Source organism: Semicossyphus pulcher, unplaced genomic scaffold, assembly GCF_022749685.1.
Source record: "Semicossyphus pulcher isolate SPU_LCO1_2020_fin unplaced genomic scaffold, fSemPul1.0.p SCAF_5, whole genome shotgun sequence".
NCBI lineage: Eukaryota > Metazoa > Chordata > Actinopteri > Labriformes > Labridae > Semicossyphus > Semicossyphus pulcher.
Window position 1 is genome coordinate 26392266 of NW_027211726.1, and position 27068 is coordinate 26419333.

Below are 27068 nucleotides of genomic sequence, written 5' to 3' on the forward strand. Positions count from 1 at the left end.
GTCGCACCAGACACTCAGTCCGTAATACTGCAGAGGCTTTCCTCAGTGGGCCATAGGCTCAATCACCATTGTATTACCTCGGTCAGCGAGAGTGACTTAACAGATTTTAAATAAAAATCTTCGAGATTATTACTTTAATGACCACAAGTTCAGATATAATTTACATTTAATAACATTATTTAAATGTTGAGATGATACATTTTCATGTTTTAGCTGAAACCTAAAAAAATGAAAAAATGAATTTTGCTCTGGCTAAAAGGAGTAAAATTGCTAATATTGAATTATTGTTAATTTTGGTTAAAATTGTTGAGCGTGTGAAGTTACGGAGTGGTGTAATGTGCCTAAAAAGGGTTAACTCACTGTGAAAGATTTCCATAAGGAGAAGTAGGATGCAAATTCAAAAACACATACCAAAATCCTCCCCCCCAAAAAACATGCTGCAAATTACAGATCTGTGCTGCAGAAAACCAAAACAAATGCATTAAACTATAAAAAGTCAGAAACAATCAAATGCCGAAAACAAATGTTAGTGAAGCGCTAACAATAGCAAGAATGGAAACATGCGTTGTAGACTGTTGAGAACACCACTGTCATGAAACAATTTGACAATTTAGATTTAAAGTGTCATCAGGAAAAATGACATGATGAAATAATAGATGTTTGAAAAGGGGTATTTTAAATATAAATATTGTGTCCTGACAAAAATGTACTTTAGCAAACTGTGATAATGACTTGAGTTTTTATCATTTCTGTTTCAATAATGAGTTTGAATAAAATTGCATTAGTCCATTCATCCAGTCTTCTCTTTTCTCCCAGTATCAAGATGGTGCTGATGTGGACCAGCGGGGACACCTTTAAAACAGGCTACTTCCTGCTCACCCAGGCTCCTGTGCAGTTCTGGACATGTGGCCTGCTGCAGGTCTTTGTTGATTTCGCCATCCTGTTCCAGGTTTACTACTACAGCCGCTACCCACAGAAGCCAGTGTCCCACACCGTCTCCCACACCACCAGTGCCAAAGCCCTCTGAAAGCCTCTGCCAACTCCTAAAGGACATGTCAAACACCAGTGTGGAAGCACTTTCAGAGGCGCTGTGGACATGTATAAACATACATGAGTACCAAAGCACCTTGATATGATGCAGGCTGCTCACCCACACCTCCAAGTATACAAAAAGACACACGCACACCCATAAATAAGGCATGAACATACACAGACACTTTGTAGTGCTGGTGTCTACAGCGATACCTGGAGGACTTTGTTACAAACAACCCTTTTTGTTTTATTTATCCTACTGATTTCTTCTCAATGCAACAGTATGCTTGTGTCTTGGAATGCAGACTCCTCAAAGAATATCTCCGTCAATCAACCTGTGCATGTGGAGAATATTATGCACATACATGATATATACAGTATATACACTGCAGATGAATGCACTGAAATCTGCGCTCAAGGAAATGTGGACCAGCTTCTGTGGTCCACGTTAGCTGATGATTGTAGCATGGACCCTTTGCCTTAAAACACACACATTCAAACATAGCTTGCTGCATTAACAGCAATATAAATGTATGAATCAATCAAAAAATCTTATTGTACAAAATTGAACATGAATGTACAAAATGGCATTTGTTATTAGTTTTGTTGTTTTCCCAAAAACAGTGAAGAAATGCTGGTCAGTCTGCCGCTTGTTGGACAGATGGTTGCTATGTGCTGTGACACACAGGCTTGTCTTTGGGAAAACAGAGGAATCGAGCTGAAGGAAACTCGGGGCAATCAGTCTTTACTAAACGAAGAAAAATCCCAAAGGCTTGCAGATGCAATGCATTGGCATTTGTCTTAAACATAAATGATCATGTTCAGGCTGTAGGGGTTGTTGAAGAGATTTTTGTACTGAAGCTGTTAATGACAGTGTGTATATAATTTTGATCACTTTCATTCCACAGACACCCAACCACACAGGAGTCAGGTGTTACTCCAAGGTCCATTTAGGCTGAACACAAAACATATTTCAGACGTGGCACAACTTCATACAGGTTACGTTACCATAGAAATACGAAGAGGGAGTTGAGTAAATAAGAGAAAGAAATGGAGTTCCTGCTGCATTCTGAGATGAGTCAGAGGTTTGACACACTCTGCATAGACTCAGTCGGTGCATACATTTCTAGCTAGCTAGCTGCAGCTGCAAAAATAGTCCCCTGCAAAAAATGTCCGACATTCCCTCTGAGCACAGCTTTAGGATGCAAAAAAGAATATCATCGCTTTAAAATTAGCATGGCTAGCAGCTCCTTAAAATATCTTTTCGCTTTGCTACATCTTGATGTTTCTTTCGGGGCAATGTTGGCAGTACTGGAAGAACAGAAAAACCTACTATTTTGTAACCTGGGATTGGAGGATTTTAGGTTGGTTACCAATCAATAGTCGTGTGGCCCGAGCATTTAAAAAAATTTGCTACTTTTATGGTTGGCTGTCTTGATATTGGCTTTTATTAAGATGCATTTGGCGGCTGTGATGGTTCTGCAGCCATTTTGCCACCAGCTTGTCAACTTTTGGTCCCTTTTTTTTCCCAGTAAAGTGCCACACCAATGGCACATGTCGGCTATAGACAGTTCCAGCTGACTACTTGAAAGTCACAGCATTTTTTTACCATATGATTTAACTGGACTTGTGGACCTTAACTTATCAGAAAAACAAGCCGAGCTTAAGTCAATTGCAGCTTTGCTGCCAGATCCCCCTAGTAGAAGAGTATCAGAGAAACACTGATTTATTTATGGCAACGTCAGTTTGTTATAGAAAGAAGAAGAACTTGAACAACCTTGTAAACAAGAAACACTGAAGAAATCCTAACCTTAAAAAAGCTGGGGACCTAGAAATAAGCTAGGGGCAGGTGCATTGCACCCCTTCCTCCGCCAGGATGTCCTCCATGTTTTAGGGCGTCATGTGAACGGTGAACACTGAAGGGTCATTTGGACAATCGGTTGTAAAGTTTACTGTCTGCTCTGCTGTTGCTTCTGCATTGCTCTGTTTACATCGAGGCAGCTAAACAAAAGTGCAGAGATTTTGACTGACAAACTGCGAGTTGACTCATGGTCTTCTCGACTGATGATTCAAATTGTTGACTTCAGTGGGAAGCTGATGTCATTGCTATCATTATACCTCTGAGACCGAACTACAACCAGTAATTTCACGGGAACTTTTTTTCCTGAATGGCATCTCTTAATTTGGCCTTAAAATATGAAATTGATGCGGCATTATTTTTCAATTTCATTTCCTATGACCAATAGTGACATAACATGTACCAAGCAATGGCGATGGTTAAGGATGGCAGCTAATAAAGAAAGGTCAGCTGATCTCAAAGGTGATTATTGTCAGTAGAGTAGTTATTTTTACCAATAGAAATTACAGCCAAAGCTACAACATGACAGCCAAGTCATGATGAACCAGAATTATTATTCGAGAGGTTCACTTTAGGTTTTACACACTGATGCTCAGTAAAACCCATCTTCACTTGCCATCATATTGACCGTTGGTTACACTGACTGACCAGTTTATTATTTATATTGCAAATCCAATAATATCCCCTGATATCCATACTCATGAGTCGACATCACTGAGTCGTGCTGCATCCTGCAGGTTGAACTCATCACCATTTGGTCATAAGAAAATTAATTTCCTGTTCAGAGAGAGAAGCAGCCGCACGACACAGGGAAGATTTTTTATTGTTGTTGTTTTTGTAATTTTCCTCTGAGGAGGGAAGAAATGCCAAACCATGAGGTGTACGACTGTCAGCCCTTCACTGAACTGTGTACCACAGCAGACCTGATTCTGTCCTTCTCTTTTTAAGCCTCAAGAAACAGAAACGTCGCTTTTTTTCCAGTGGGACGTGGCAGAAGTTGCCAATGAGTATTTCTTTCCTTGTTCTGAAATATACAAAAAAAGATATGACGGACTGACTCATTGGTTTCTTAGCGATGTATGTGCATTTTCTGTGTTTACACCTGCTTAGTCACCCTGTTTGTTTTCTCATTTTTTATAATCTTAAAATGCCAGTGTAAAAAAGTGTCTGTCTGTTATTTAATCAGCGGTGAGGGTGAATGTGTTATATGGATAATGTGAGATACCTGACAGTTTCTTGTTTTGCTCAATTGGATCAAAATGACCTCAGAGTTACATTCCATGTTTCTAAATTTTACTTTTTTTAGTTTGTGTTTTGTATTATTTAGTCATTGCATTTTATCATGTCAAAATATTTTTCATAGAAACTGCCAAGTTTTCGTTTTTCTTATCCCTGAGACCCACACCTGGTTTGGTAATGAACCAAAAACATTATTTCGTGTATTTTCCTTTTGTCACATCAGTTAGCTTGTATTTCATTTTTCTGTTAAACTGCCAATTGTCCACCTCAACATATGACATCTATCAACACTTGAGACTGTTTAAACTTAAAAGTATTGTTGAGAATATGATGTGGCACCATCTCCCAATAAAGAGGACACGGAGAAACTCATGCGTCATGTTTTGTTTGATGGAGATGCGTTGCAGACATCCACCGTTGCTCCCATCAGCAGTGCATCTCTGGCAGACATCAATTGTCAAAGGAAGAATGAGCCCACCAGCCGTGGTCCTTCTTTGGGCTTTGAGCATATCTAAATAATAAGCATAGAAATTGTAATGTGCTGGGCTTTCACATCAAGCTCTCCACTGGTACAAAGAGGAGACAGTCCACAGATAAAAGATGTTTTTTTACGACATTTACAAATTGGTTTTTCATAATTGTAAGATATTTCTAGAAATCACAATTAATAATGGCAAAATATGCAGTTTAAAGACCAGACAGTATCCACACTGGATTTCACTGACTGAAATGAATTTAAACTTAAATTCTAACTCAAACTTAAGGTCAGGGATTCACTAACACAACCCTCTAAATTGAGTTCTGGACCTTGCTCAGTACCTGGGGAATATGAGTCATTGTAGCAACTGTAGTTGCTAAAGAAAAACTTTCCCAAATCCAATTTAATAAACAATAGGGCTGCTAATGTCGTAGTAATCCCTGATAGACAGTAGAAGCATTCAGCACATGATCCTGCACAGTGAAGGAATACTAAAGTGTAGATATACCAGCTGTGGCTCTTTTTCTAGTCCAGTAACCCAGCACAATAATAAGCTTGCTGGTAGTAAGCTTTATTTCTTACATTTTTACTCATGTCTTATTGGTTTTAAAAATGGTAAAAGAAGGCACAGTCCTATCTCTTTATGAGGGATTTACCGGATCCAGGTTAATCAGAATTGGCTGCTAAATATACAGAATATATATCTATATATATTTGACCATCATTCCTTTTTTTTCCCAGCTAGCACCACACCAAACTCCTGTATCAACCAACATTAGTCTAGTGTCTTACCTTTACTATTCAAGCTGGCTGTACGCCAGGTGGGACACGGTGGGACATTTACAACTGACTATATACTTTTAGTATTTAAATCATGTCACTGTCAGTTTTAACAAAAGCATTTATAGGGACAAATGATTGTAGTCAGTAATGAGCTACAGTGAGCAGCAGCTTAGCTGGCAGCTTGACAGTGTTAAAGAGACACTGATTTCTATCATGAAACTGCTTGTACAGTGTTTTTACTGATTTTGTTTACCAGGTCCATTGTTTTAGAAAGGGGGAGACCTTGGCAGATAATTCCTCTCTAAGTAAAAACGTTCCATTTCTGCTGGATGTGTAAGAAACCGTTTATCGGCTTATACATCAATGCTAAGCCCAGTATCTTTGGAGAATAGCCTTCAAACTAGAACCTGTCGTCTCGTCTGTGTCTATAAAACCTTCAAAATTTGCTCTCACTGACTTGTTATTCACACATGGTTTTGAAGAAGTACTCTGAAGTGTCATTGTCATCAACAAACTGCTTGAGCTCATGGCCATGAGATGAAGCTCCAGGGTCTATATTTCTCATATTGCAGCATGATCTTTAGCTTGGCCTCGCAGCACTAACTGTGTGAACAGAAGAGTTCAGTGATCAGCCTCCTTTGAGTTGAACACTTCATGGAAGCTGTCACTATCTATGATACTTACGGTGCATCGAGCCAACATCACTTCTGGAAACAGAATTCATTTATTATTGATAACAGATGTGGAGGAAAACATGAACCAAGCCGCACAAACCAATTTAGGATGTTCTAAGTGCAGCACACAGTGTCTTCAAATTTGAGAGCGTCCTTGTAGGTTGTTAAATGAAAGCCTCTTCACATTGAGGTGTGTTCATTATCATCTTTATTCCATGGATTCATGATGCTCAGCACAAATCCATTAAAGTAGTGTTTTTATTCAAATGATGTCTCATTGTCCCATTTACTCCTCATCCTTAAATCTAAGTATTGTGGATATAATAGTTTTAAGTATTCTGTGTTATGTTTCCATGCTTAATGATTCAGTTAATCCAGTGACTGCGATTCAGAGCTGACAGGCTAAACAATAACTGTTGGCATATTAAAAATATCTGAACCTTGTTTGCACTCTGAAGCACTTACTGCTTTGATGGCTTCAGACTTGACAACAATCTGAGGAAATGTTTTTTTCATGTGTTACTTCAAAGTACAAGGCACTCAAGTCAAAGAAAAAAAGGTGCTGTGTGTGCAATAGCATGAGGAAATCCTGTGAGACTAAAATTGATTTGCAATTTCTGAAGTATTATAAGGTCTGTTGTTTTATTGACAGGAGGTGGATGTGTATGATGTATATGAATTCGCACCATCATCTCCATTTCTCTTACAGTAGCTCTCACTACTGCACAATCTTCTTTAGTATCAAGGAGGCTAAGTAATTACAGATTCAAAAAGTGAGGATATTATTATTAGTAGTAAGGGGTTATACTAAACATACATACAATACAATGGGCCTCATGCAGTACTTCCTCAAAAACAAAAAATCAAAAACTTTAGTGCCCTGGACCACACATTAGAAAATAAAGCAAACTTGTGTTTTGCACTGTGAAATATAAATTATGATGATGAAGAAGAAATGTACTTTATAAAATCACAGAAGACAACGTTAGAAATCATTTTTTAATTTATAAAATAAAACTTTTTGACTCTTTTTAAAGATGGTCACTTTCTGGAGCTTAACAAAATTACGTTATCCACTCCATCTCACCTCACTGCAATTACTCCTGGCTCATGCTTTCCTGCTTTGGCAATACCCAGTCCACTCTAAGTTCTCCAGGGTATCTTCCAGTTAATACAACTCTACATTCAATTTCCTCTGCTGCTCAGCAGACCCAGATAAAAAGGGATTTAATGCCATTACTGGACTACCTATACTAACTGAGCAATCGACTGTACTTGTGTTCGTCAAGGCACCATCTCCAAATTGTATTCCCTTCTTCAATGGAGAAATATTTCATTCAATAATAATGTGGTGCCCAGAATCACTAGTTTTTTACTAAAATGCTGCTGGGCATGGGTGACTCATTGGTTAGTGTTAAAATTAAAGAAGTTTGCATTTGTATGTTTCAACATGCTACCATGGCTTATAAAACCGCGTCTTAAGACCCATCAGGAGGTGTCCTATAACCACTTAGTGGTGGAATCTGTTCACTGGCAGGCCAACGTCTGAGTCAAATGTTGACTGCCTAATGTAATTGGCTTGCTGCTTTGTGGTTTGCACATAGCAATTGAGTCTGCTGCCCTAAAATGGTTATATTAGGGGGTATTCCCTATGCAAATTGCCTGGCATGCGCAACCAATTAAAGATCAAACGTTATTCATCAACCCGTCTCGGGTGGGTAAGAACAGACTTGGCTGTCAGCGCATGTTTCATGAATCCCCCATGACATTATTTATTTTTTATTTTTTTATTTATTCTTATTGCTTTGTGCAAGAACAAATATGAGACAAAAATAAATAAACATTCATGCATGAGACCCATTGTGTTAGGCAAAAAGACAAAAAATATTTTTAAAAGTTGCTCTTCTTTTGGTAAAAAAGCAAGCAGTCAGTTTATCTATACTACTTATATTCCGTTGCCTTAGGTTCGAATGCAGATGATGTTGCATTTGCGTCTATAATAAACTACGTCTGGCATTTCAGCAAACACTTTTGTTTCAAACAATTCGCTCAAATGCAGCTACATAGGGAACATTAACTATTAGTCTGAGGTCTCGATAACAGTGTGATTTTTTAGAATTCGATTTTCCTTTTGCACAGACATCTCAAGTCTGAATCGCAGTCAGTGAGAATACTGTCTCAGTGACTTTTTAAACCTAATTTGATTCAGTTTTTTCATCGTGAAAGTTGTACAGTCACCCATGTTTTGAAGTCAAATTTGTGGAGAAAGAAAGACTCCTGCAAGTCCTCTGTGAAACTTAACAAATTCAGATACACTCTGGTGCACACGATCAAAGCAGAGACCTCAAGCTCCGGAGAGGAAAATCTCCTCCCTGCTCACAATCCTGCAGCTTGTCAACTTTGAAGTCCTGGCTCAGTGTCACAGCCTCCCAGGCTGCCACACAGATCAGCTACGTTCGCATGGATGCTCTCATTTCAGCTGCCCTCTGAGCAGCCATGGCCTTCCTCCGCAGCAGGGTCGAGGCTGTGGCCTCCGTGATACCATGATAGCTGTCTGTCTCCTGAGAGTCTTCGCTGTTTTGGGACTTGGTGCTGTCCTGCGAGTCCGGCTTCTGCCTCAGTGCTCGGTTCTGTTCCTCCTTCAGCTCCAAGTACGAGCGGGAAAAGGTATGAAAGATGGAGGTGACGGGAAAGGCCATGAGGAGGATGCCGCTCAGGATGCTGCTGAGCGCCACCACCTGGCCTGGGATGCTCCTGGGCACCATGTCTCCGTATCCAACTGTCGTCATGGAGATAACGGCCCACCAGTAGCTACCAGGGATACTAGTAAACTCCTGCTTAGCGCCCATCTCGCTCTCAGCTAAAAACACCAGTGGGGAGAAAAGAGCCATGGCCACACAGAGGAACAGCAGCAACAGGCCGAACTCACGCGTACACCTCCTTACTGTCAGACCAAGTGTCTGCAGGCCTAAAGAATGACGAGCCAACCTCATCACATAAAAGATCCGTAGAGCTCGCAGGACTCGGAGAACTAACCCAACCTTCTCTAGGTAGTTGTTCCCGGAGCCTGAAGGTTTCCCTCCCACTGACAGGGAGTCCACGATGAGGGTGATGTAATAGGGAAGGATGGCCACCACATCAATGACATTAAGAGGTGTGCGCAGAAACATACACTTGCTCTGCGTCTGAATGAAACGCAGCAGGAACTCCAACGAGAACCAGGCAACACACACTGTCTCCAGCACAAAGATGTTATAGCACCTCTGGGAGCACTCGCCCTGCAGAGAAAAAAGCACATAAAAACAGACATTAAGAGTTGTGTTACATTACACACCCTCAATAACACCATTCAGTGTGCAACACTTTGAAAGTGCTTCAGATAAAGGTTGACGTGAACGCAGGATGAAACTCAGTAATTAAGAATCTATTTCAAAGCCAGCGTCCTGACGCGTTGGTTTGTCATTGACAGAAAAGGTTGATGCATTTGATCTCACAACAAACAGGGTGTTCTGTTCTTTGAAAGAACAAAACATAACAGAAAAACTGCTAAAAGATTCATGAAGTGTAAAACTAAGGCTTTGATTATCTTATCGAGTAAACCTTTCTGACTTAAACATCACAACTGAGTAATGAAGAGGAGAGAGCTGTAAGAGGTGCAGACTAACGGGTAACTGAACGTAAGGAATTAACTTTTTGATTCAGTCATAACGTGGATTTGTAAAAGTCCCGCAGCTGAAATATTCTCCCCTAATCATTTTTTTCTAGACTGCTGGAATAGCGTTCATAAATATTTGAAAATATAATTACTTGGTTATTGGGTCAAAGTCGCCCCTGGGGGAAACAGAAAAAAAGAAAGTGTGAGATCATTTTTCTGCAGTTACTTAAAGTGTTATATTAATGAACAAAACATAATCTTTGCTTTATTAGTGTCACCTAATTATGTGTGGATGTATTCAAATGTGTAAATACATGGATACTATCAAGCAATGGTGAAAACTTTCATCACACTTTTTAAACTTTAAAATCTTTTAGCCATTATCACCATAATGGCCTCGCTACTGTCGTCATGTTTAAGGACGCAATCTCTGAAGCCTTGTCATGAATACCCGAGCCACAACACACAACAAACAAGTCTGGGGGATTGTGAAAAGATTACAACGGCTTTTCCAAAGTATTACATGACATTTCAAAGACAGATCCACATATGCTGTGCAATCTCCAGGTGTAAATGTGCAGAAGTGTGAATAGATAACAAACCATTTCCCTTAGCATTTGCTCAGTCAACAGATTTGCTCCATAGAGACGTCATTAAGTTCCCGCACCAGAAAAAAAAAATCCTCTCAGATTGAACCTCATGCATTTTTCAGAGAATACATTTAGCTTTGCATATATCCAGTTTTTTTTGCCCTTGAGACATCAAACCACTAAACCCATTAAGGACCTTGTATCACTGATCTGCAGCGCTGGAGTTGCAGTTTTTGCACTGAAGCAGCAGCGATGCTTCAATGCTTAAGTCAGGCTCAAATGATAAACAGCAAAGTAAGAGAAAAAAGTTATAACATTGAGTATATAAAATCTTCAAGATCAAAGTGGTACAGCTCTATTTGCTGCTTTATGTGTTATGCTCATTAGTTACATCATTACTGCGGTGGCAGAGTCAAACTAAACCTCTTTGATCCCCTGACAAAAGAGGCAGAGATGGTTCAGATGATCACGTTAGGAAATAATCTCCTCTAATGGATGATAGCTAATGGATATCAGGAAATAAGCATGCCAGTATTTTAACTGTTGGCTTATTAGGATGCTGATGTAAGTAGTATAGCTTCTAGCATGAATGGCTGTACCCTAGTTAAACTGAAATCTTATTATAATTGAATTTCTCAGACTACACAACAGATTCTACAGAGGCGGCTGTGGGTCAGTGGTAGAGTCGGTCTCGGTCAATTGGAAGGTTGGGGGTTCGATCCCTGACTGCTACAGTCACATGTCGAAGTGGACATTGGCACTTGCCATGAGTGTGTGAATGGGTGAATGTGACATGTAGTATAAAAGCGTTTTGAGTGGTCGGGACATAGAAAAGTGCTATAGAAGTACAGTGTATTTACCATTTACAAAATGGTCTGATGTATGTCTTAGAAAAAGCAAAAAGTGTAAAAAGTACAATTCTTTGTCACGATTTTATTAAATGGTTATGGTTATTAAAAAGTGATAAAACCCATCATCCACACAGGAAACAATCTCTATAAAAAATACCTCAATTAAACACAACCTGCGTCAGAAGAGTAAGACAGAGCATGGGGATGAGGAATAATATTTTCTATTAGTCAGCATCACATCAGAAAGTCTCCATTGGATGAGTTCCATAGTTAAATTAAAATGAACAGTAGGGATTCAGTGCTCTGCCTCAGCACAGCTCCAGTCCCTGGCCAGCTGCTAACAAGCCTTTGTACTTTTATTATGAAATTTGAAATGATAAAATACCTGTGAGGTTAAGAGCACAGCTTAATGTTTAGGGGATTTTAAGCCAAATTAGACCAGACATTTCAAAACAAAAACACTTTCTGTTCAAATTCCCCCATTTCTGATGCCAAAAACATTTGGATAGATTATAGAGGCAACTGTTTTTCTCAGTATAATTAGATTTGCTAAAACTACCTCTCTATTCAGTTTGGAGTGCAATATATTTCTGCTACATCTACGATTATCAGTATAATATTTTTTTATTTCTCATTCTAACACATTACACTCTTCACATCTTAGTTATCCATAATCCTTTAAGTCTTCGGCTCCTGGGGCAGACCCTTTGGGGAACTACCCCAGTATGTTTCTTTTGACCAGTTTTCCTAAAATGTGAAGGAGTAAACACAGCCTTCTCGAAGCTCTGCTGCTGCAGCACTATTTCAAATTGATCTGACATCCACCCTCCAACCTCATGCTATCCTGTCAGATCCAAAGTAATATGAGTCTGAAGCCAAAACATAAAGCGCTACTGTCCAAATCCTTGAGGAGCTCACTCAGTGACACGTTTAACAGAATGTTTCACTGTCATTCTGCTCTTCAGCGTCCACAGTGGAGTCTGTTTCGCTTGTGACACATTGCAACTGATATCATCCCTTGCCTTTGTTTCTGGCTGACTGCACTTTCCACTCCCCCCCAACCCCCTCTCACTGAAAAGCATCTCATGTGTGTGCAGAGGATCAAATTAAAAGCACACAATTATCCGTTTCAGCGATCAGGGGACTCTGACCCCTTTCACGGCTACAAGACAAGCATGTAAACCAAACAATGCAGGAAGCAACGGCTCACCTCTGATCTCCACAGACAAGTTGGAGTGGGTGTGATTCATAAACAGGCGGACTTCAAGTGCCTCGCTGGTTGTGTCTTCGGCACACCCATGCTTTTAATGGATTTATTTACTGCTCTCATTTATCCACCTCACTGGGCTCTGCTGTGTGTACTGAATGTGTGTGTGTTTGTTCTGCCAGCCTGATTGAGTTTCAACACTTTTCCCTCTCTTCCAGACACCATCTCAAAATGCTTCTCAAATGCAACAATCTTATTACAGAACAATAACCTGATTGTGCATGAATCCTCCTGATTTCACGGTCAAGCGAGTGCTTTTTCCATCGATGGGAACAGATGATTGTTTTATGATTGTATTCATCAGGTTGCATTGCCAGTGTTTGGAATGTTTGGATGCAATACTGATGCAAAAACAGTTAAAGAAATTATGATTTATTCTCTAGCTGATGTAATTGGATGTTCTCACACATGAAACGATCAGCTGCCAGGCAAGTGTGTTCAGTCATAAATATTTAAATAGATTGAAACCAGTTACAGTCAGGATGAAAAGAGCTGTATCACCAACAAGCTAAACATAAAGCAAACAGTTATTTACTGCTATACACTGAGGTGTTTTTACAGTTTTAGACATAAATACAACTTTGTTTTTGACTATATGTCTACAGCCTGTTCTTTCTGTAGGAAAGCTTGGAGGAGCGCCACTACACTGGACTTAAATGGAGATAAATAAGTAGAAGGAATTATATTACATAGATGTCCAATCAGTGTTGGTGGTAATTGTAGTCAGTTGAAACGATAAACTATCCAGTGTTTATCCAGACAAAGCTTTAGCCTCTCTCAGCTGACTTTCTTCTGCTAAATACTTCTGCTGAGACTAGAAATCCAAGCTGAGCCTGTAGTTCTTCCTGGCCACTAACCTTAGCACTGTCCACATTAAATCATAGCCCTAGTGCCAGAAGAAAAACACATTTGTCAACACATGTGTCGAACAAACTGGTTAGCAAACATGAATGAAGCCTTTTCAGTTGTTAAACTGAAAATGTGCCTGGGAGACATGGCTGTGCATACTTCATTGAGCTGTGGTCTCTCTCATGTCTGGTGGCCTACAGCATCACACACAACGAGGACACAACTTTCACTCTTCTGTCGTCTTTTTAAAATAAGCTGGTTTTGAAAAAGATCCAAGCAGAATTTGAGCGCGTAGTTGCCATTTAATTTTTCAGACAGTGTGTTGTGGTTTTACAAGAGAGAAGGCTTCAAGGATCCTCGACTGGATTCATCCAGGAGAGGCAGAAGGTTGTTCAACATGAGCCTGGGTCTACTCGAGGTTTCTGCCTGTTAAAAGGAAGTTTTTCTGCCACTGTTGCCAAATGTTGCTAAGCACTGCTCATGGTGGATTCGTGTTGGGTCTCTATCTAAACAATACAAATAGAGTATGGTCTAAACCTCTTTTTGTAAACTTGGTTTTGATTTGGCGCTATATAAAAAAATATTTAAGACTGTAAGGACAAGCTTACTCCGACTAACTTTCCCATCTCTCATAAAAAAGCTGCACACCTTTTTCAGTGGAATTCTCACCGCAGACGGCATACTATCTTCCACAAAGACGGTAAAGAGATAGGACTAAATAATAATTATGAAGTTTATTTTTAAAGCGCCTTTCAAAACCCAGTTATAAGGTCTTTTACAGAATATAATACATCACTACAACAAAGCCAAAAAAGCAAACTGAGAGAAATATAACCAAATAAAAATAACAATAAAAAATATCTCCAAGAATATCATGTACAGAGAAGAGACAAAGTATAGTGGCATGCTTGTCTACGCAGCTGAGTTTTTAAAGGCTTCCCAAACTGGGGCACTGACTCAGCTGATCTGATATTGAGTGGGAGTTTGATCCACAGCGTTGCAGTTAAAAGAGTAATAGCATGATCCCTTTTGTTTTTAGCCTGGTTTATGGAACTTTTGACAGCATTAGATTCTCTGATCTGAGAAGAACAGTTATAACTTCTAGAATGTAAAGCAAAGCCAGACCAAGTAATCAATAGCTTAAATATAACTCTGTAACAAATATGTAGTAAGTGTAATTCGGCCTGGACTGGAGTGATGCGTTTGCTACATGGAGTCTTAGTGAGAAGTCTTACTGCTGCACTGTGTCTGCAACCACTGTAGACGGGCAACTGCTGCACTGTTTAGGTAAGTAATGAATGGCAGGAGCCTAGGAGGGAATAAATGGTTTTAGATATGGTTGTTAAGTCATTAAGAATTGAGCAATATCCGTATTTTCTTTTTCATGAAGTGGCACTGCTAATAGGAAAGGTGTATTTATCTTTTTTACATCCATAAAGTAAATTTTAAAACAGACATTTGCATTTGTATTGCCATAAAGCACTAAAATCTTTTTAAGTGTTAAGAAGATTAAAAAGACAGATAATATTTTACAGTTACTTTAACGGTAGAGTTTCTGAGTAACAGCACATGCAGTTGTGAAACGGATGTTTGGGACTATGGAGTTACCAATAATCACATTAGTGAGGGGAAGAAGAGTAAATGGTAAATGGACTGCACTTATATAGCGCCTTTCTAGTCTTTTGACCAGTCAAGGCGCTTTACACTACATGTCACATTCACCTTTTCATACTCACATTCAAACGTTATTTAGTGCCATCCAAGGCAACTGATAAACTTCATTTAAACACCACAGGCTATGCTTCCGGAGGCAATTTGGGACTGGAGAAGGAGCCTGGGATTGAACCGCCGACCTTCCTATTGGAGAGCAGCCCACTCTTACTCTGAGCCCCAAGAGGAGTATAGGACAAATTAACAACACTGTTTGAGCAACTGTTTGTGTGGGCCGATTATCGTTAGCTTGAAACGAGCTCTGGGACTGGAATAGACCAACCTGCCTGCCATGCCGGCAAAAAGGACATACGCAGGGCAGGGTGAGCTGTGGCATCAGCGGGTTACATAGCAAAGCTTTTTGAGAAGTTTCTTGACGGAGGAGAGCTTAAAGTCTTCTGGGCTTGCTAAATCTGGTTAGCCTGTGAGCCAGGAGTGAAAGAGAAGGGCAGGCAATGAGATGAAGCGTCTCAGAAGGTAGCACAGCTGCTTGACAGATAATGTTTACCATTATCAACATCTTAATTTAGCATGTTGGCATTTCCTAATTAGCCCTGGACACAAAGTACACCAAATGTTTATTTGATATCTCACAAACTGATATGTTATCATAATGATGAAGCTGTATTTACAGATTACAAAGGTTATCACAAGCCATCTAATAGGGACTTTTGCTGTCTGTTCATAATATAATTTCAAAGTGGTGAACCAGCCGAAAACCAGGGAATAAATTGCTATGCTTGTGCCTTTTTCTCTTTCTGTATAACAGCAGTATGCAAGGCAATATGCACAGCTAAAAATGTAGTTAAAAGACAGATGGTTTTTCAAACACACAAATACTAACAAGGTTTCATTTCCACAGGAAGAAATCTGGTCCCTTCCGGTTGCAGTTACTGTGATTGGAAACTACACAGCCCATAGAGGTAATACATTTGTGTCTATTTATACCCCTGTAAAAGACCGACGACCTGTCCAGGGTACCCTGCCACTCACCCAGTGCATGCTGGGACTGGCTTCTGCCCCCAACAGTTAACGATGGATTCAATAACTATTAGTGCTTATTTAACCTGCTACATTTCACTGTCAGCACCGGGACTCATGCCTGTCCACTGCAGATCTACTGTCAGTAAATACACTGTCAGTCAAGTATACTTTCCTATCCTCATCTTCATTCTTCTCCCATGACCTAAAAATTATTTTAATTCAACATGAAATCTCTGACACTGAATGTTGGGTTTGAGAGTATCGGAAAAAAACAGGATGCCTGGGAAAGTGAAGACAGAAAATCTGAAGGGCAGGAAAAGCTGCAGAAAGCTGCCTCAGGGAGGAATTGGAGCTTGCTTTAGTAATTTAACACAAATTATGACACATAAGACTTATGTACCCACTAAGTTAATAGCTTAGTGACCTACTCTCTATGTAATCATTTCGAAAAATGACCAATCAATATCTTATTAGTAATTCCTAAACTTTGTCCCTATAAACCAGGTGAAGTTAGCACAAGGTTCAGTGAATTTCCTCGGTGTCTCTGGGGGTTTGCATGTGTGATTAGGATGCAGAATCTTGTTTAGCAGGCAAATAACTCAGCTATATAATTAAATAACTGCAACTTCTTAAGATTTTAATAAAGATTGTCTTGATGAGAAGGTCCCATCGCCGCCACAGAGAGTGATCACATTTTTTCATCATTATGAAAATTTATTTATTTTTCAATGGCCTGCAAACACTGGTATAACTCACTCACAGCACATTGGCACCGACCCAAGCAGTTTTGTTGCTTGTCAATATGTATTTATTACAGTCACTTCTTTGGGGAGTGCAGAGGAGCTTTATGACCTATGCTCTCTGTTCTTCCCTGGCCCCTGTATTTTATCCCCTCTCAACCTGCATTCTGCAATGTTAAGCAGCTTTTAGAATACAAACCTACATACCTACACACCACACACATAAAACTACACACCTTAATGCATGCATGTCGCCTACATCTACTGCTCTGCTATTAGTTTGCACTATGCATTTGCACTGGACACATTAATGCATTGCACATCTGTACACCCCATAATGGTTTAGATGAATACCGGCCATCCACTTCAGTCTGCAATAATAGGACCAATGTGTCTTCACAATGTATGCCCATGCACTGTTATTTATATCATGTTCTCTGCTGCTTTGACAGCACAAATTCCCCATGGGGGCCATTATAGTTTCATCTGATCTAACCTAATCCTGAGTATCACTGATATTGATGGCTGATGTCTGACAAGTACAGTATATACTCTCACTTATAAATCCCTATGTGTTAATACAACACTGTAACTGACGGACAGCAGGGGAAAGAGCTGAATTTTGGTTTATTGTGATTATGCAACGAGTAAATGGTTTTAAACCCATTAAAGGCAGAGTTTTATTCACATTAAGTTCTAGGAAGGGAAGGTTTTCATTAGATTTCAGCACCACTGTGCACATCTATCGACGATCTTATTCATACAGTAAAGTGTGTATTTTGTGGCAACACTGGAAAAGGTATTTAGGATTTATTTGGCTTTACAGGACATTGTTTAATTTAATGACAAACAGACTACTCCTGCTGCCATGTTTACTAATGCAAATGCTTCTATGGTAACAGGAGAGGGATTTTCTAATACTTAAAGTCAATGGCGTTCCTCCTCATGTGTTGAGAGGCTGTTCAGCTGGGTGTGCTTGCAGCTCTGCCCAGAGGAGCAATTAGAGCGAGCTCAACTGAAGCATTCTCTGTTAAAGGTAAGTAACCAAAGGGCTGAAGAAATAATTATTTAACCTCTTTAACTTTCTGTTTTTTAGGCTCTTAGGTTAATAATGGTCATGCACCAGCTTGCTGAAACAAATGAAGGAAAGTGAAAAAAAAACCTGTGGATGTAAAAGCTTGAATGTAGCCGTAGCAGTAAAGTCATGTTCCACAATCTATTGGTGGTTTACATTTCTAAACTTTTAAAATAGAAAAGCTGGTATTTGCTCTTGTAGTCAGACACTTAGAAACTTTTGTCACTTTTTTCTACCAAGTCACCTTTATCAATAATTACATGATCACAAGGGACAGAAAGAGTCTGAAACAAATGCAGATACAAGTCCTGCGTGCAAAAGTGCCTCACACAACTGTTGAGTAAAAGTCTCTACAGCAAAGGACAAAACTTGATAATGATTGTTTATGAGTATGATTCAACTGTACAACTGCTCAAAAGTAAAATCAAGGATTATGAGAAAAAAACAAATGTACATAAAGTTGCTGCATTAAATTACTTTGGTCAAAAGACATCAAGCCTGATTTTCAAGCAAGCATATTAAAATAATTAATTGTAACATTTTCTTTTGTAAAATAAAAAAATTATAATAATATAAATTATAAAATCCCCAAAAAATTACTCAGATACTTGACGGCTTTTGGTGCTGGCCCAAATGGTATATATTCACTTTCACTTAGTCTAAGCTTGCTACAGTGTTATACAGGCAAGGTTAGAGCTACTGGAATCAACTTCAGTGAAAAGCAGAGCTGCAGGATTTGATATTGAGTCTTGGAGGGCTTTTCCCTTTGACAATATCTGAAGTAATATGATTTAATATAAATGTTGAAAAAAATATGATATTACAAAAAAATTGACATTGCCTGCTTTTTTGTAAAGCATAGTAGTTTTTGCAGCTGGGCTTGAAGAACCACTCCACATAGTAGTACTTGTCCAATCTTCCTATTCCTGTACATTAATACTGACAGCAGACAGGGTTTTTTGAAGTTCTAGCATAAATGCAAATATTCCTATAGTGATTTACAATTTGTACTTAGAAATAAATCACTCCTCGACTCACCAGAAATTATTCAGCAAACATAAATCATCAGCACCATGATGGATTGCGCATTAGTTTGCTCCTGAACAGCAGTATTCTTACACACAGACAGAAGGAATGAGTGATGTTCACCTCATATGTTCACCATAGTAAAAATTCTCTGTATTTTCATTCCGCTTTTGCACATATTTGTCTTCTAGCCATCCACACACTGGGCTCTATCATTCTTCTTGATATATAACTGGGGTAGGAGTGTACTTTAAAGTGGCAAGGATTTACATAAGAATGGAGTGTATAGAGCTCTGAGGCACAAGTAGAGTCACTGAAAGGTTAGATCCATAGCCAGAGCTCGTGCTGGTGATAAATGGGACAAGAACGCAGTTTTCAAAGATGCTTATGGAACAGCAATTCTGAGGAAAGAAATCGACAAAACACTTGATATGTTGAATCCTCTATTCATTCAGAGAGTGTGGAAGAGGGGCCATGAAATGCATTATAGCTTCTGTTTTTTTCCTTGTGTGTGTGAGAGAAATGGTGGAAAGAGGGAGGGTTCCCAGCCACTGAATGCCTTACTAAGAGCCACATTAGATTAGACAGCCAGGCTAAGTGCTTTCCATTCAAGGCAGCTTTTTAAAAACTTCTGGTTTGTGCCCGAACTCTTCTCCAGCTCAAAAGACCGAGTGCATAAAGCTGTCCGCATCCTGGATTTATGTTGCATTGCCCTCCTGTTTCACAACAATTTCACTGAGGTTGGAATCCACATGCCCACAGCTTGCATGGCTTGGTATGTGAAAGAGGTCTCTGTTGCTGACAGACCAACAGAGAATACTCACTTGACATTACTGTTCTCTTCAGCTCTAAAAAGTGTTCCCTAACTACATTGTTTTGGTTCACTAACAGCCAACAAAGCATGGTTTTCACCCACAGCAGGCAGCTGTAACCAACGGTACGCGACCTGCCCATCACTAAACAGCAGGGAGACGAAGTCAGTTACTATCTAGTGAACATGTTGTAGCATCTAGCAGCTAAAAACACATATTGTCCCTTGGGAGTTAGGAAATTAACTCTCATTAAACTCAAAGTATTATTTCACCCGGACAGCAGGCAGCTGCCTCCAATGAAAAGCACCGAAAGCCACTCTACACCTGCACATTACCAAACAGCAGATGGGAAAAGTAAGCAATGAGCCTATGATAATATGAAAGTATTTAGCAGCTTAAGAACCATATTTTCTTTTAGGAGTTGTTGGACACCAAAACTAGAGTTACAAGCAGAGTGAAAATGGAACTTATCCAAACAGCAGGGAAGGGACTACAAGTAACTACTAATACCAATTATTCACTGCATGATGTTTAAATATCCAATTCTTTGCAAAACAAACAAGCAAAAAAATAATTTTATAAACAATGTTTAATAATTCAAATCAGAAGCTTTTTAATTGCAAATGTCGCAGTTACAATTAAAAGCTAGGAAGTCAAGTGGGTTTATGTTTATCTAACATGAAGTGCAGCTGCATTCATACTGTCTACACTGGAGCCAAAACTGAAGCCAAAACATTTTAGATAATAACATAAACAATATATTACAATATATAAACGGGTATCCAAGGAAATGTTGATTTCATTAGCTTCATAAGCATAGGGAGATCTGAGCAGATGTAAATGACTGGCTATCAAAGCTAATGGATATTAGGAAGCTGTGTAACAGAGGGGGATGAGTGGGCGGACTCCAGTGAAAGGGATGTGTTAATTAGCACCAGCAATTCACCAAGTTGAGCTGGATTCATGAAAGTGTTCAGCTTCTTAAATGCTGTGCTTGACATAAGCGGATAAGGACAATACAAGAAGCAAGGCTCGCTCACGGAGGGCATACATCAGCTCGGACAAACTCGTCTCCTAACATGGTAAGAAGGAGAGGAGACGCTCCACAGTCAATTCCTGTTTGACACTATGGAACATACCATGACTGCTGCATGGAAACAGTAGGGGATCATGAGGCACTATCACACCTGTCTTTTTCTTATCGAGCCATCGTGAGGAAGTTTACTGTGTGTCTGATCTCTATTTACAGATTCCACATAATAGAATAGTCTACATAGGAGAATCTGTACGCAGGGACGTGGATTTCCGGGAAGGCAAGTGTTCTGGTTCCCATTTGAACTACGCTTGTAGTCCGAGTAATATTGACCAATCACGTATCAGCATATCCAAAAAAAACTGTCCGTGAGGAGAGCAAAAGCAGGCGGAACATAATCCGCCGTAATGCCATCCCGGCTCCCATCAGCGTGATCTGACAATTTAGCTTCTTATTAATCTCTATAAACAGACATCTGCATGTAAGTTCAGCTAACAATCCATTCTATATCTAAAATTTAACTTGAGATGAATTCCCCGGACCCTGTCTCACGAAAGCCGTTTAGCATTCAGATTTCCCAACTTCCTTGAATGCATCAGATCGATCCGACCTCCGTTCAACAAACAAGCGTTTTTTAAAAGTTTTCTTCTCCTCTTGAGGACAGACCTGACAAAGCTTGAATTTTTACTTCTTACAAATCTGCATCATGATGTTGAAATATCGGCAAAGTTAAGACCCGTTAATAACAAGTAAATCACAAGAAAACGGTTTCTCTTTCTGTAACAATGCAGCACGTGGAAAAGGAAGTCTTCACGGGAAGTCGTTTATTGCTTACCGCCCGGCACGTTCACCGGTGTCCGAGATTTCTTTGTGTCTAATTTATGCTTTATTTGTTTTATGAGATAGAACACATGCAACAATTTCCAGACAGCCTGAGGCGGTGAGTGTACTTACAAATAGTTTTTGTACAAAGCAAAGTTTTTGTTACAGATGTTTCTTCTCAAACTAACTGACTTTGGCTTCTGTGGTGGACACTTTCTTTTAATTTCAGTCTCCAGCGTTTGTCAGTTAAGATTGTGTGAAAAAGTGGCAGATTGTGGTTTGTCTCCCTTTGTTATGTAGATTTCCAAGAGTGACACAGCTACCTTATTATACCCATTAACCCTTGTGCTTGAGTGTAACCATCAGGTTCTGTTTTTTTTCTCACTGCTAATGAAGCACACCAGAGTTCTCCAGGAGAGGAGGAGAGAAAGTCACTTTTATGAGGAGTGTGTGGTGGTTAATTGGTGCCAAAATGACATTGTTTTTGTCATCTAGAGTATAAAACACAGCGTGTCCCTTATCACACCTGTTACTCTTTGAATAATTAAATAATCAAAGCTACAGAGTCATACAGGCGTCTAATGACATATGACACTTAATTAAAGATAAAAATGAGATCATATTTCAGCTGGTCTGCTTTGAGCTTTCACTCGCTTTGTTGTCCTCATTGATTTTCCCTTTGAAGCACTTTTTGCTAACAACCCCCTCCCCCCCGCTGATGAAGACATATCTCTGACAGAGGAAGCTGCAGGGTTCTTCTTTAATCATACTCTGGTCTGCTGAAGTCATTCAGGAGGTGAATTAGTGCAACACAAAGACACTATGGAGCCAGATCTCTGAGGCCTTCTAACATCTCCAAGGCGAAGAAGGACATGAATAGACTCGGGAGGATGACATCGTCAGCTTTAATATGCTTTTTTTGCTCCGCTTGTCACAGCCTGTGACAACATGTGTAGTTAGTGGGAACAAAAGCCGGAGGTAGAAATATTTCTCTGGTGCAAGATGAAAGCTTAATGCAGCAACAAGTGGATGGGATCTGCTCTCACTTTCAGCCCTAATTAGAGACCAGAGACTGATGGTATAAGCATCATCTTTTTTTCTACCTAAATATTGCAGCTTTGGTATGTTGTCAGATATTTACAAAAAGCTAATTTAACTGAACTTAGCTTTAAATGTAACAGTAGACCCTGAATGTATTTTTCTAATTGCTAATAAACAGTGGTGTTTATTAGAAAGTACACAACTTCATTACCTGATTCTAAGTATAGATACTCCTGGTCAAATATTACTCCAATACCAGTGAAAGTTCCTCAGTCAAATTATTACTTGAGTTAAAGTACTGGAGTACTTGCTTTTAAAAATAAACTACTTTTTAAAAAAATCTCAAAACATGGTTGTGTTTTCACAACACATGAGTGCAGTCAACAAAACATTGGTGTACATTCTGAAACTCAAATGCTACAGATTCCAGATTTGCAGCTCCAAAATAATAGGAACAATAACAGGAACAACCAAAAATACCTGATGACCAGGGAAAATGTCAGAATCGCTATCCTTTTGCTCTGCGTTTGCTCTACGATTTTACCAGAGATGTGGACTTGAGACTTGGTGACTTGGACTCAAATCGACTCGAGTCACTGTTTTGATGACTTGCGACTTGACTTGACAAAAAATAAATAACTTGGGACTTGACTTGGACTTGCAAGTTAATGACTTGAGACTTGACTTGAATTGAGGCTTGATGACTAGGATGACTTGAGTGTGTTTATAAGTTTGAATGTTAGCTGTTCAATATGAAATGATAAAATTCAGTTGTCAAGTTTCTGTATCAAGTATGTAAGCAGCGCAAACTGGGAATCATGATTGGACGACTCACAAAGTTTCAGAGTATGTGATTGTCATGATTGGATGGCTGGCTGTCAATTAAACTCCTCGTTATGGCAACACACAACACCAAAGCCCCCCGCTACCTGATGTTATTCCCCAAAGAGAAGCCTAATCAGTCGTTCTCATTACTTCTCAATACGGTCTCAGAGCAGACCATCATCATAGCTGCGTCTGTGTCAAGATAATACAGATACAATTCATTGTCATACCTTTTGAACAGGTTATATAAATTTGCCCAATAATATCATAGTTAGATGGGCTAATACCTTGTCTTTTCTCTTTAAAAAGAACGATACTACAGGTAAGAGTGCTGCATCTTGGGTGGAAAAAAAGTGACTTGACTTGGGACTTGACTTGCCTTAACTAAGGACTCGACTTGACTTGACTTGACATAACCTGTGACTTGACTTGACTTGACTTGCCCAAGAAAAAATGACTTGAGACTTGCTTGAGACTCAGACCAAATGACTTGAGACTTGGTCACACTACTGCATTCAACCATGGAGACGTGCAAGGTATAGGTATGGGTACACTAACACCACTTAGACAAACCACACGCAGAACTACAAGAACACAGTTTATTGTCTTTTGGATTTTAGAAAAGAAAATTCCTCAGCTGACTTCAGAGCAAAAGTAGCAAGAAATGAGAACATTTCCCCAAAAAATAATACTTAAGTACAGATACTCAAAAAATGTACAGTATAGTACTTCATTACTGTCCACCCCTGCCAATAGAGCAGTGAGGTGAGGTTAGGTATTACTTTTGTTTCCTGTAGGCACAACAGTACCAGAGCTGGAAAACCTCACCATGATGAAAAGACAACATGAATTCTGACGGATGGTGCGAACTAAGACATTTTCTTGCCATTGGGTGACTGTAAGACCATTTTGTCAACTTTTCTTGAAAAAGAGAGCCCAGGATAAATAACAACGCTTTGGGCAGATACAGGCTGCTCCTAAAGAAGCCATCAGAAAAATGAAAGAGCTGAGAATGTGTATATCAGAGTTTTAAACAACCTATCAGTAATACTAAATCTTTTATAAAACATTGCAAGTGTCTTCATCAATGTAAGTGTTACTAGAAAAAGGAAAGACATATTTAAACTGATGCAAAAAACATGGTTGGACTCGGTCAATAACGAAATTTCTCTTTCTGCAGGTTAGAGCTACTTTGGATTGAAACTAGTCCAGTGGCTAACTGTTTTCTTTCTTTTTTTCTAGTGTTGCTGCTAGGTATCTTACTTTCAGTCTAGACAGAGCCAGTCTAGCTGTTCTTCCCCAGCTCCAATATCACACCGTCATCAGATTGCCATTGATCTTCTCATCTAACTCTCAGAAAGAATGAGAATGTACACATTTTTTGGTATGAACTATTCACAGCTTCCCCTTCAGGCGTAATACCTTTTGTTTTGTCTTGTTTTTATGTAGAAATGTTGGTGTGTGCACTATAATCTTTGGATTGCACATCAAAGCTGCATTTTAAAATGCCATGTACCGCAGTTAAAATTAGTCTGTTTAAATGGAGCGTCACTGTGAACAAGAAACACAATAAGGATCAATGTATTTTCCATTTGCAGCTCCCAATTTGTTTACAGGTCAGCTGGTCTAGATACGGTTTTGGTAAAGAAGCCACATACTGTACGGATTGAGGCTCCATGGATACAATTTGCATAATCATTGCATCGTTATATAACAATAATGAGAGCAATGATTTCATATTCATCCAAGCCTTTTTCATATTCATTATTGGAAGCAGGTCAAGAAAAATCTACTGCATGGGGAGAATATCTGTGGGATTATACAGAACCGAAGCCCAAACCCAGAAAAGATTATTCATGTGTAAATAAACAGGCTTTTTTCTCATCTTGGTGTTGTGTGTGCACTGTCAATTACCGCAGACATTTGAGAGAACACGGATTTCATGTTGCCATGAAGGACTTTATGCTGCAGAAACAGTGAGGGGAGCAACATAATAATGTGGCATTCAGGTGAATGGAGAGGAAGCCTCGATGTCCCTGAGCCTTCGCCTCTGTCACGATGATTTACAATAAAGCCCAGGAAGACTCTGTATGTGGGCTGCTGCATCAACATAATCTGAATTCTACTGTAGCAGCTGTAAAGCATTCACATCCCCGAGGCTGCTGTGGGGAAGAAAAGGAATCCTGAGACCGGGGTGCCTCCAGTTTATAGGTATGTGTGTTGTATAACAGGAATGGTTATCTTCAAAATCTGTTCCTATCATGATCATGAAGTCTGTTCCTTAACTTTGTTGTGCAGTTCAGAAGGGCATTCTTGCCCACAGGAGCCATAATATTAGATATTACATTAGTGTCTTTTTCAACTTAAATAAAACTTGTAATTTGTTCCAGTCTTACCTACAATATTCCAAGATGTTTTGTTCTGAAGCCTTTGTGTGAATGACAATGGTTGATAAATGATTCTAAAGCTGAATGCTGCTTCTTTTGCTGAATAAAACATGTGCTGTAACCGTAAGAAGGTACTTCTTCAAACTGAATTACGGAACCAGATGAGTTTGGACATTGTGTCTGATTGAGTCTGTTAATGGGGCAAAGGGACAAGTTATCACTGAAAGTGATTAGAGAAGAGACGGAGTGAACTCACCCTCTCCTCCTCCTCTCTGAGGTCTGGCATGGTGCTGACACACAGCGTCACAGCTGTGATTGCTACAAATATCACTGACAAACAGGCGAAGATCTTCCCTGGCAGGCCTGAGTGGGGGTTCTCCACCATGTCCCTCAGTCTTCGCATGCAGCCCCCCGTACGGGTCTCCTCCGGCGCCAACACTCCAGGAAGCTGCTGGCTCTCATCACAGGACTGTGGAGAGGTGAGCTCGGCCTCCTCCTCCTCCAGCCTCTGCTGCTCCTTGTACTCCTCCTGCCTCAGCCGTAGCTTCCTGAGGCAGCACCAGTCCAGGTTGTTCTCCTCCACTCCCCAGTACAGCAGCTCTTCTTGGAAGGACAGTGCACACATCTCCCTCAGCAGCCTCAGCTTCCCGGCTGCTAAGAAACTGACGATGGTGCGGAAAGCAGACGGGCTTCGGTCAAAGAAATACTCATTGCGGCTGCCGTCGTAGTCGTCGCACAGATCCATGATCTCAGCCTCATTGCTGCAGCTGCGCAGCTTACCCAGACGGGTCAGGGGGAACTCCTCCAGTGTGGACCAGGGGATGCGGTACTTGATCCCCCCCACGTTGATAATGGCCGCCCCATCAGCCAGGCCAATCTCATCTCCATCCTGTTGGCGAGGTTGTGGCTGAAGAAGAAGCTGGGCCCGCTTGTAGAACAAACCCTTCTTGGAGCTGACCTCTTGTGGGTTCTCCACACGTTTGAAGCGATATGGGGTGAACTGATGCTCAGTGTTGCCAGCCAGGAATGCCACTTCCTGGTACATTCCTGCTACTATGCTGGGGGACCCTGTCCTGCACGATGCGATGGAAGGGAGCTTCACAGAGTATGTGAGGTGACTGGGAGCTTGTCACCCATTCAGCAACACAGGACGTCTCTGCAGGACGATAAAAAAAAAGACATGTAACATTTATTCAGTGCTTTTACTAAACATTTAGGTTTTCAGGGCTGAGTTTTGTCCACAAGTTCTAAAGGCGGAATTGGCGAGAATGTGTCTGTCAACTTCCGTAACCTGTAAAAACATAAACATAATTGCCCTCTTCAGATAGCCATTAACC

The 27068-nt window shown here is 40.0% G+C and overlaps 2 protein-coding genes across 3 annotated transcripts in view; one reads left to right on the top strand and one right to left on the bottom strand.

Moving 5' to 3' along the window:
* The window catches only part of LOC138608970 (solute carrier family 66 member 2), a 29348-nt gene extending 24860 nt beyond the window's left edge, over positions 1-4488 (top strand). For both annotated transcript variants that reach the window (XM_069681573.1, XM_069681572.1), the window contains one exon: positions 817-4488. In XM_069681573.1, the coding sequence (XP_069537674.1) occupies positions 817-1027 (211 nt within the window). In that variant the 3' untranslated portion in view covers positions 1028-4488. The remainder of the gene's footprint in view (positions 1-816) is intronic.
* A 3819-nt stretch (positions 4489-8307) lies between these two features.
* Positions 8308-26776, bottom strand: kcng2 (potassium voltage-gated channel, subfamily G, member 2). The gene is made up of 2 exons (XM_069681849.1): positions 25988-26776; positions 8308-9342 (listed from the first exon to the last, which is right to left on the bottom strand). The coding sequence occupies exons 1-2, from the start codon at positions 26774-26776 to the stop codon at positions 8515-8517; spliced, it is 1617 nt and encodes a 538-aa protein (XP_069537950.1). The 3' UTR covers positions 8308-8514.
* Between the last annotated feature and the right edge of the window lie 292 nt (positions 26777-27068).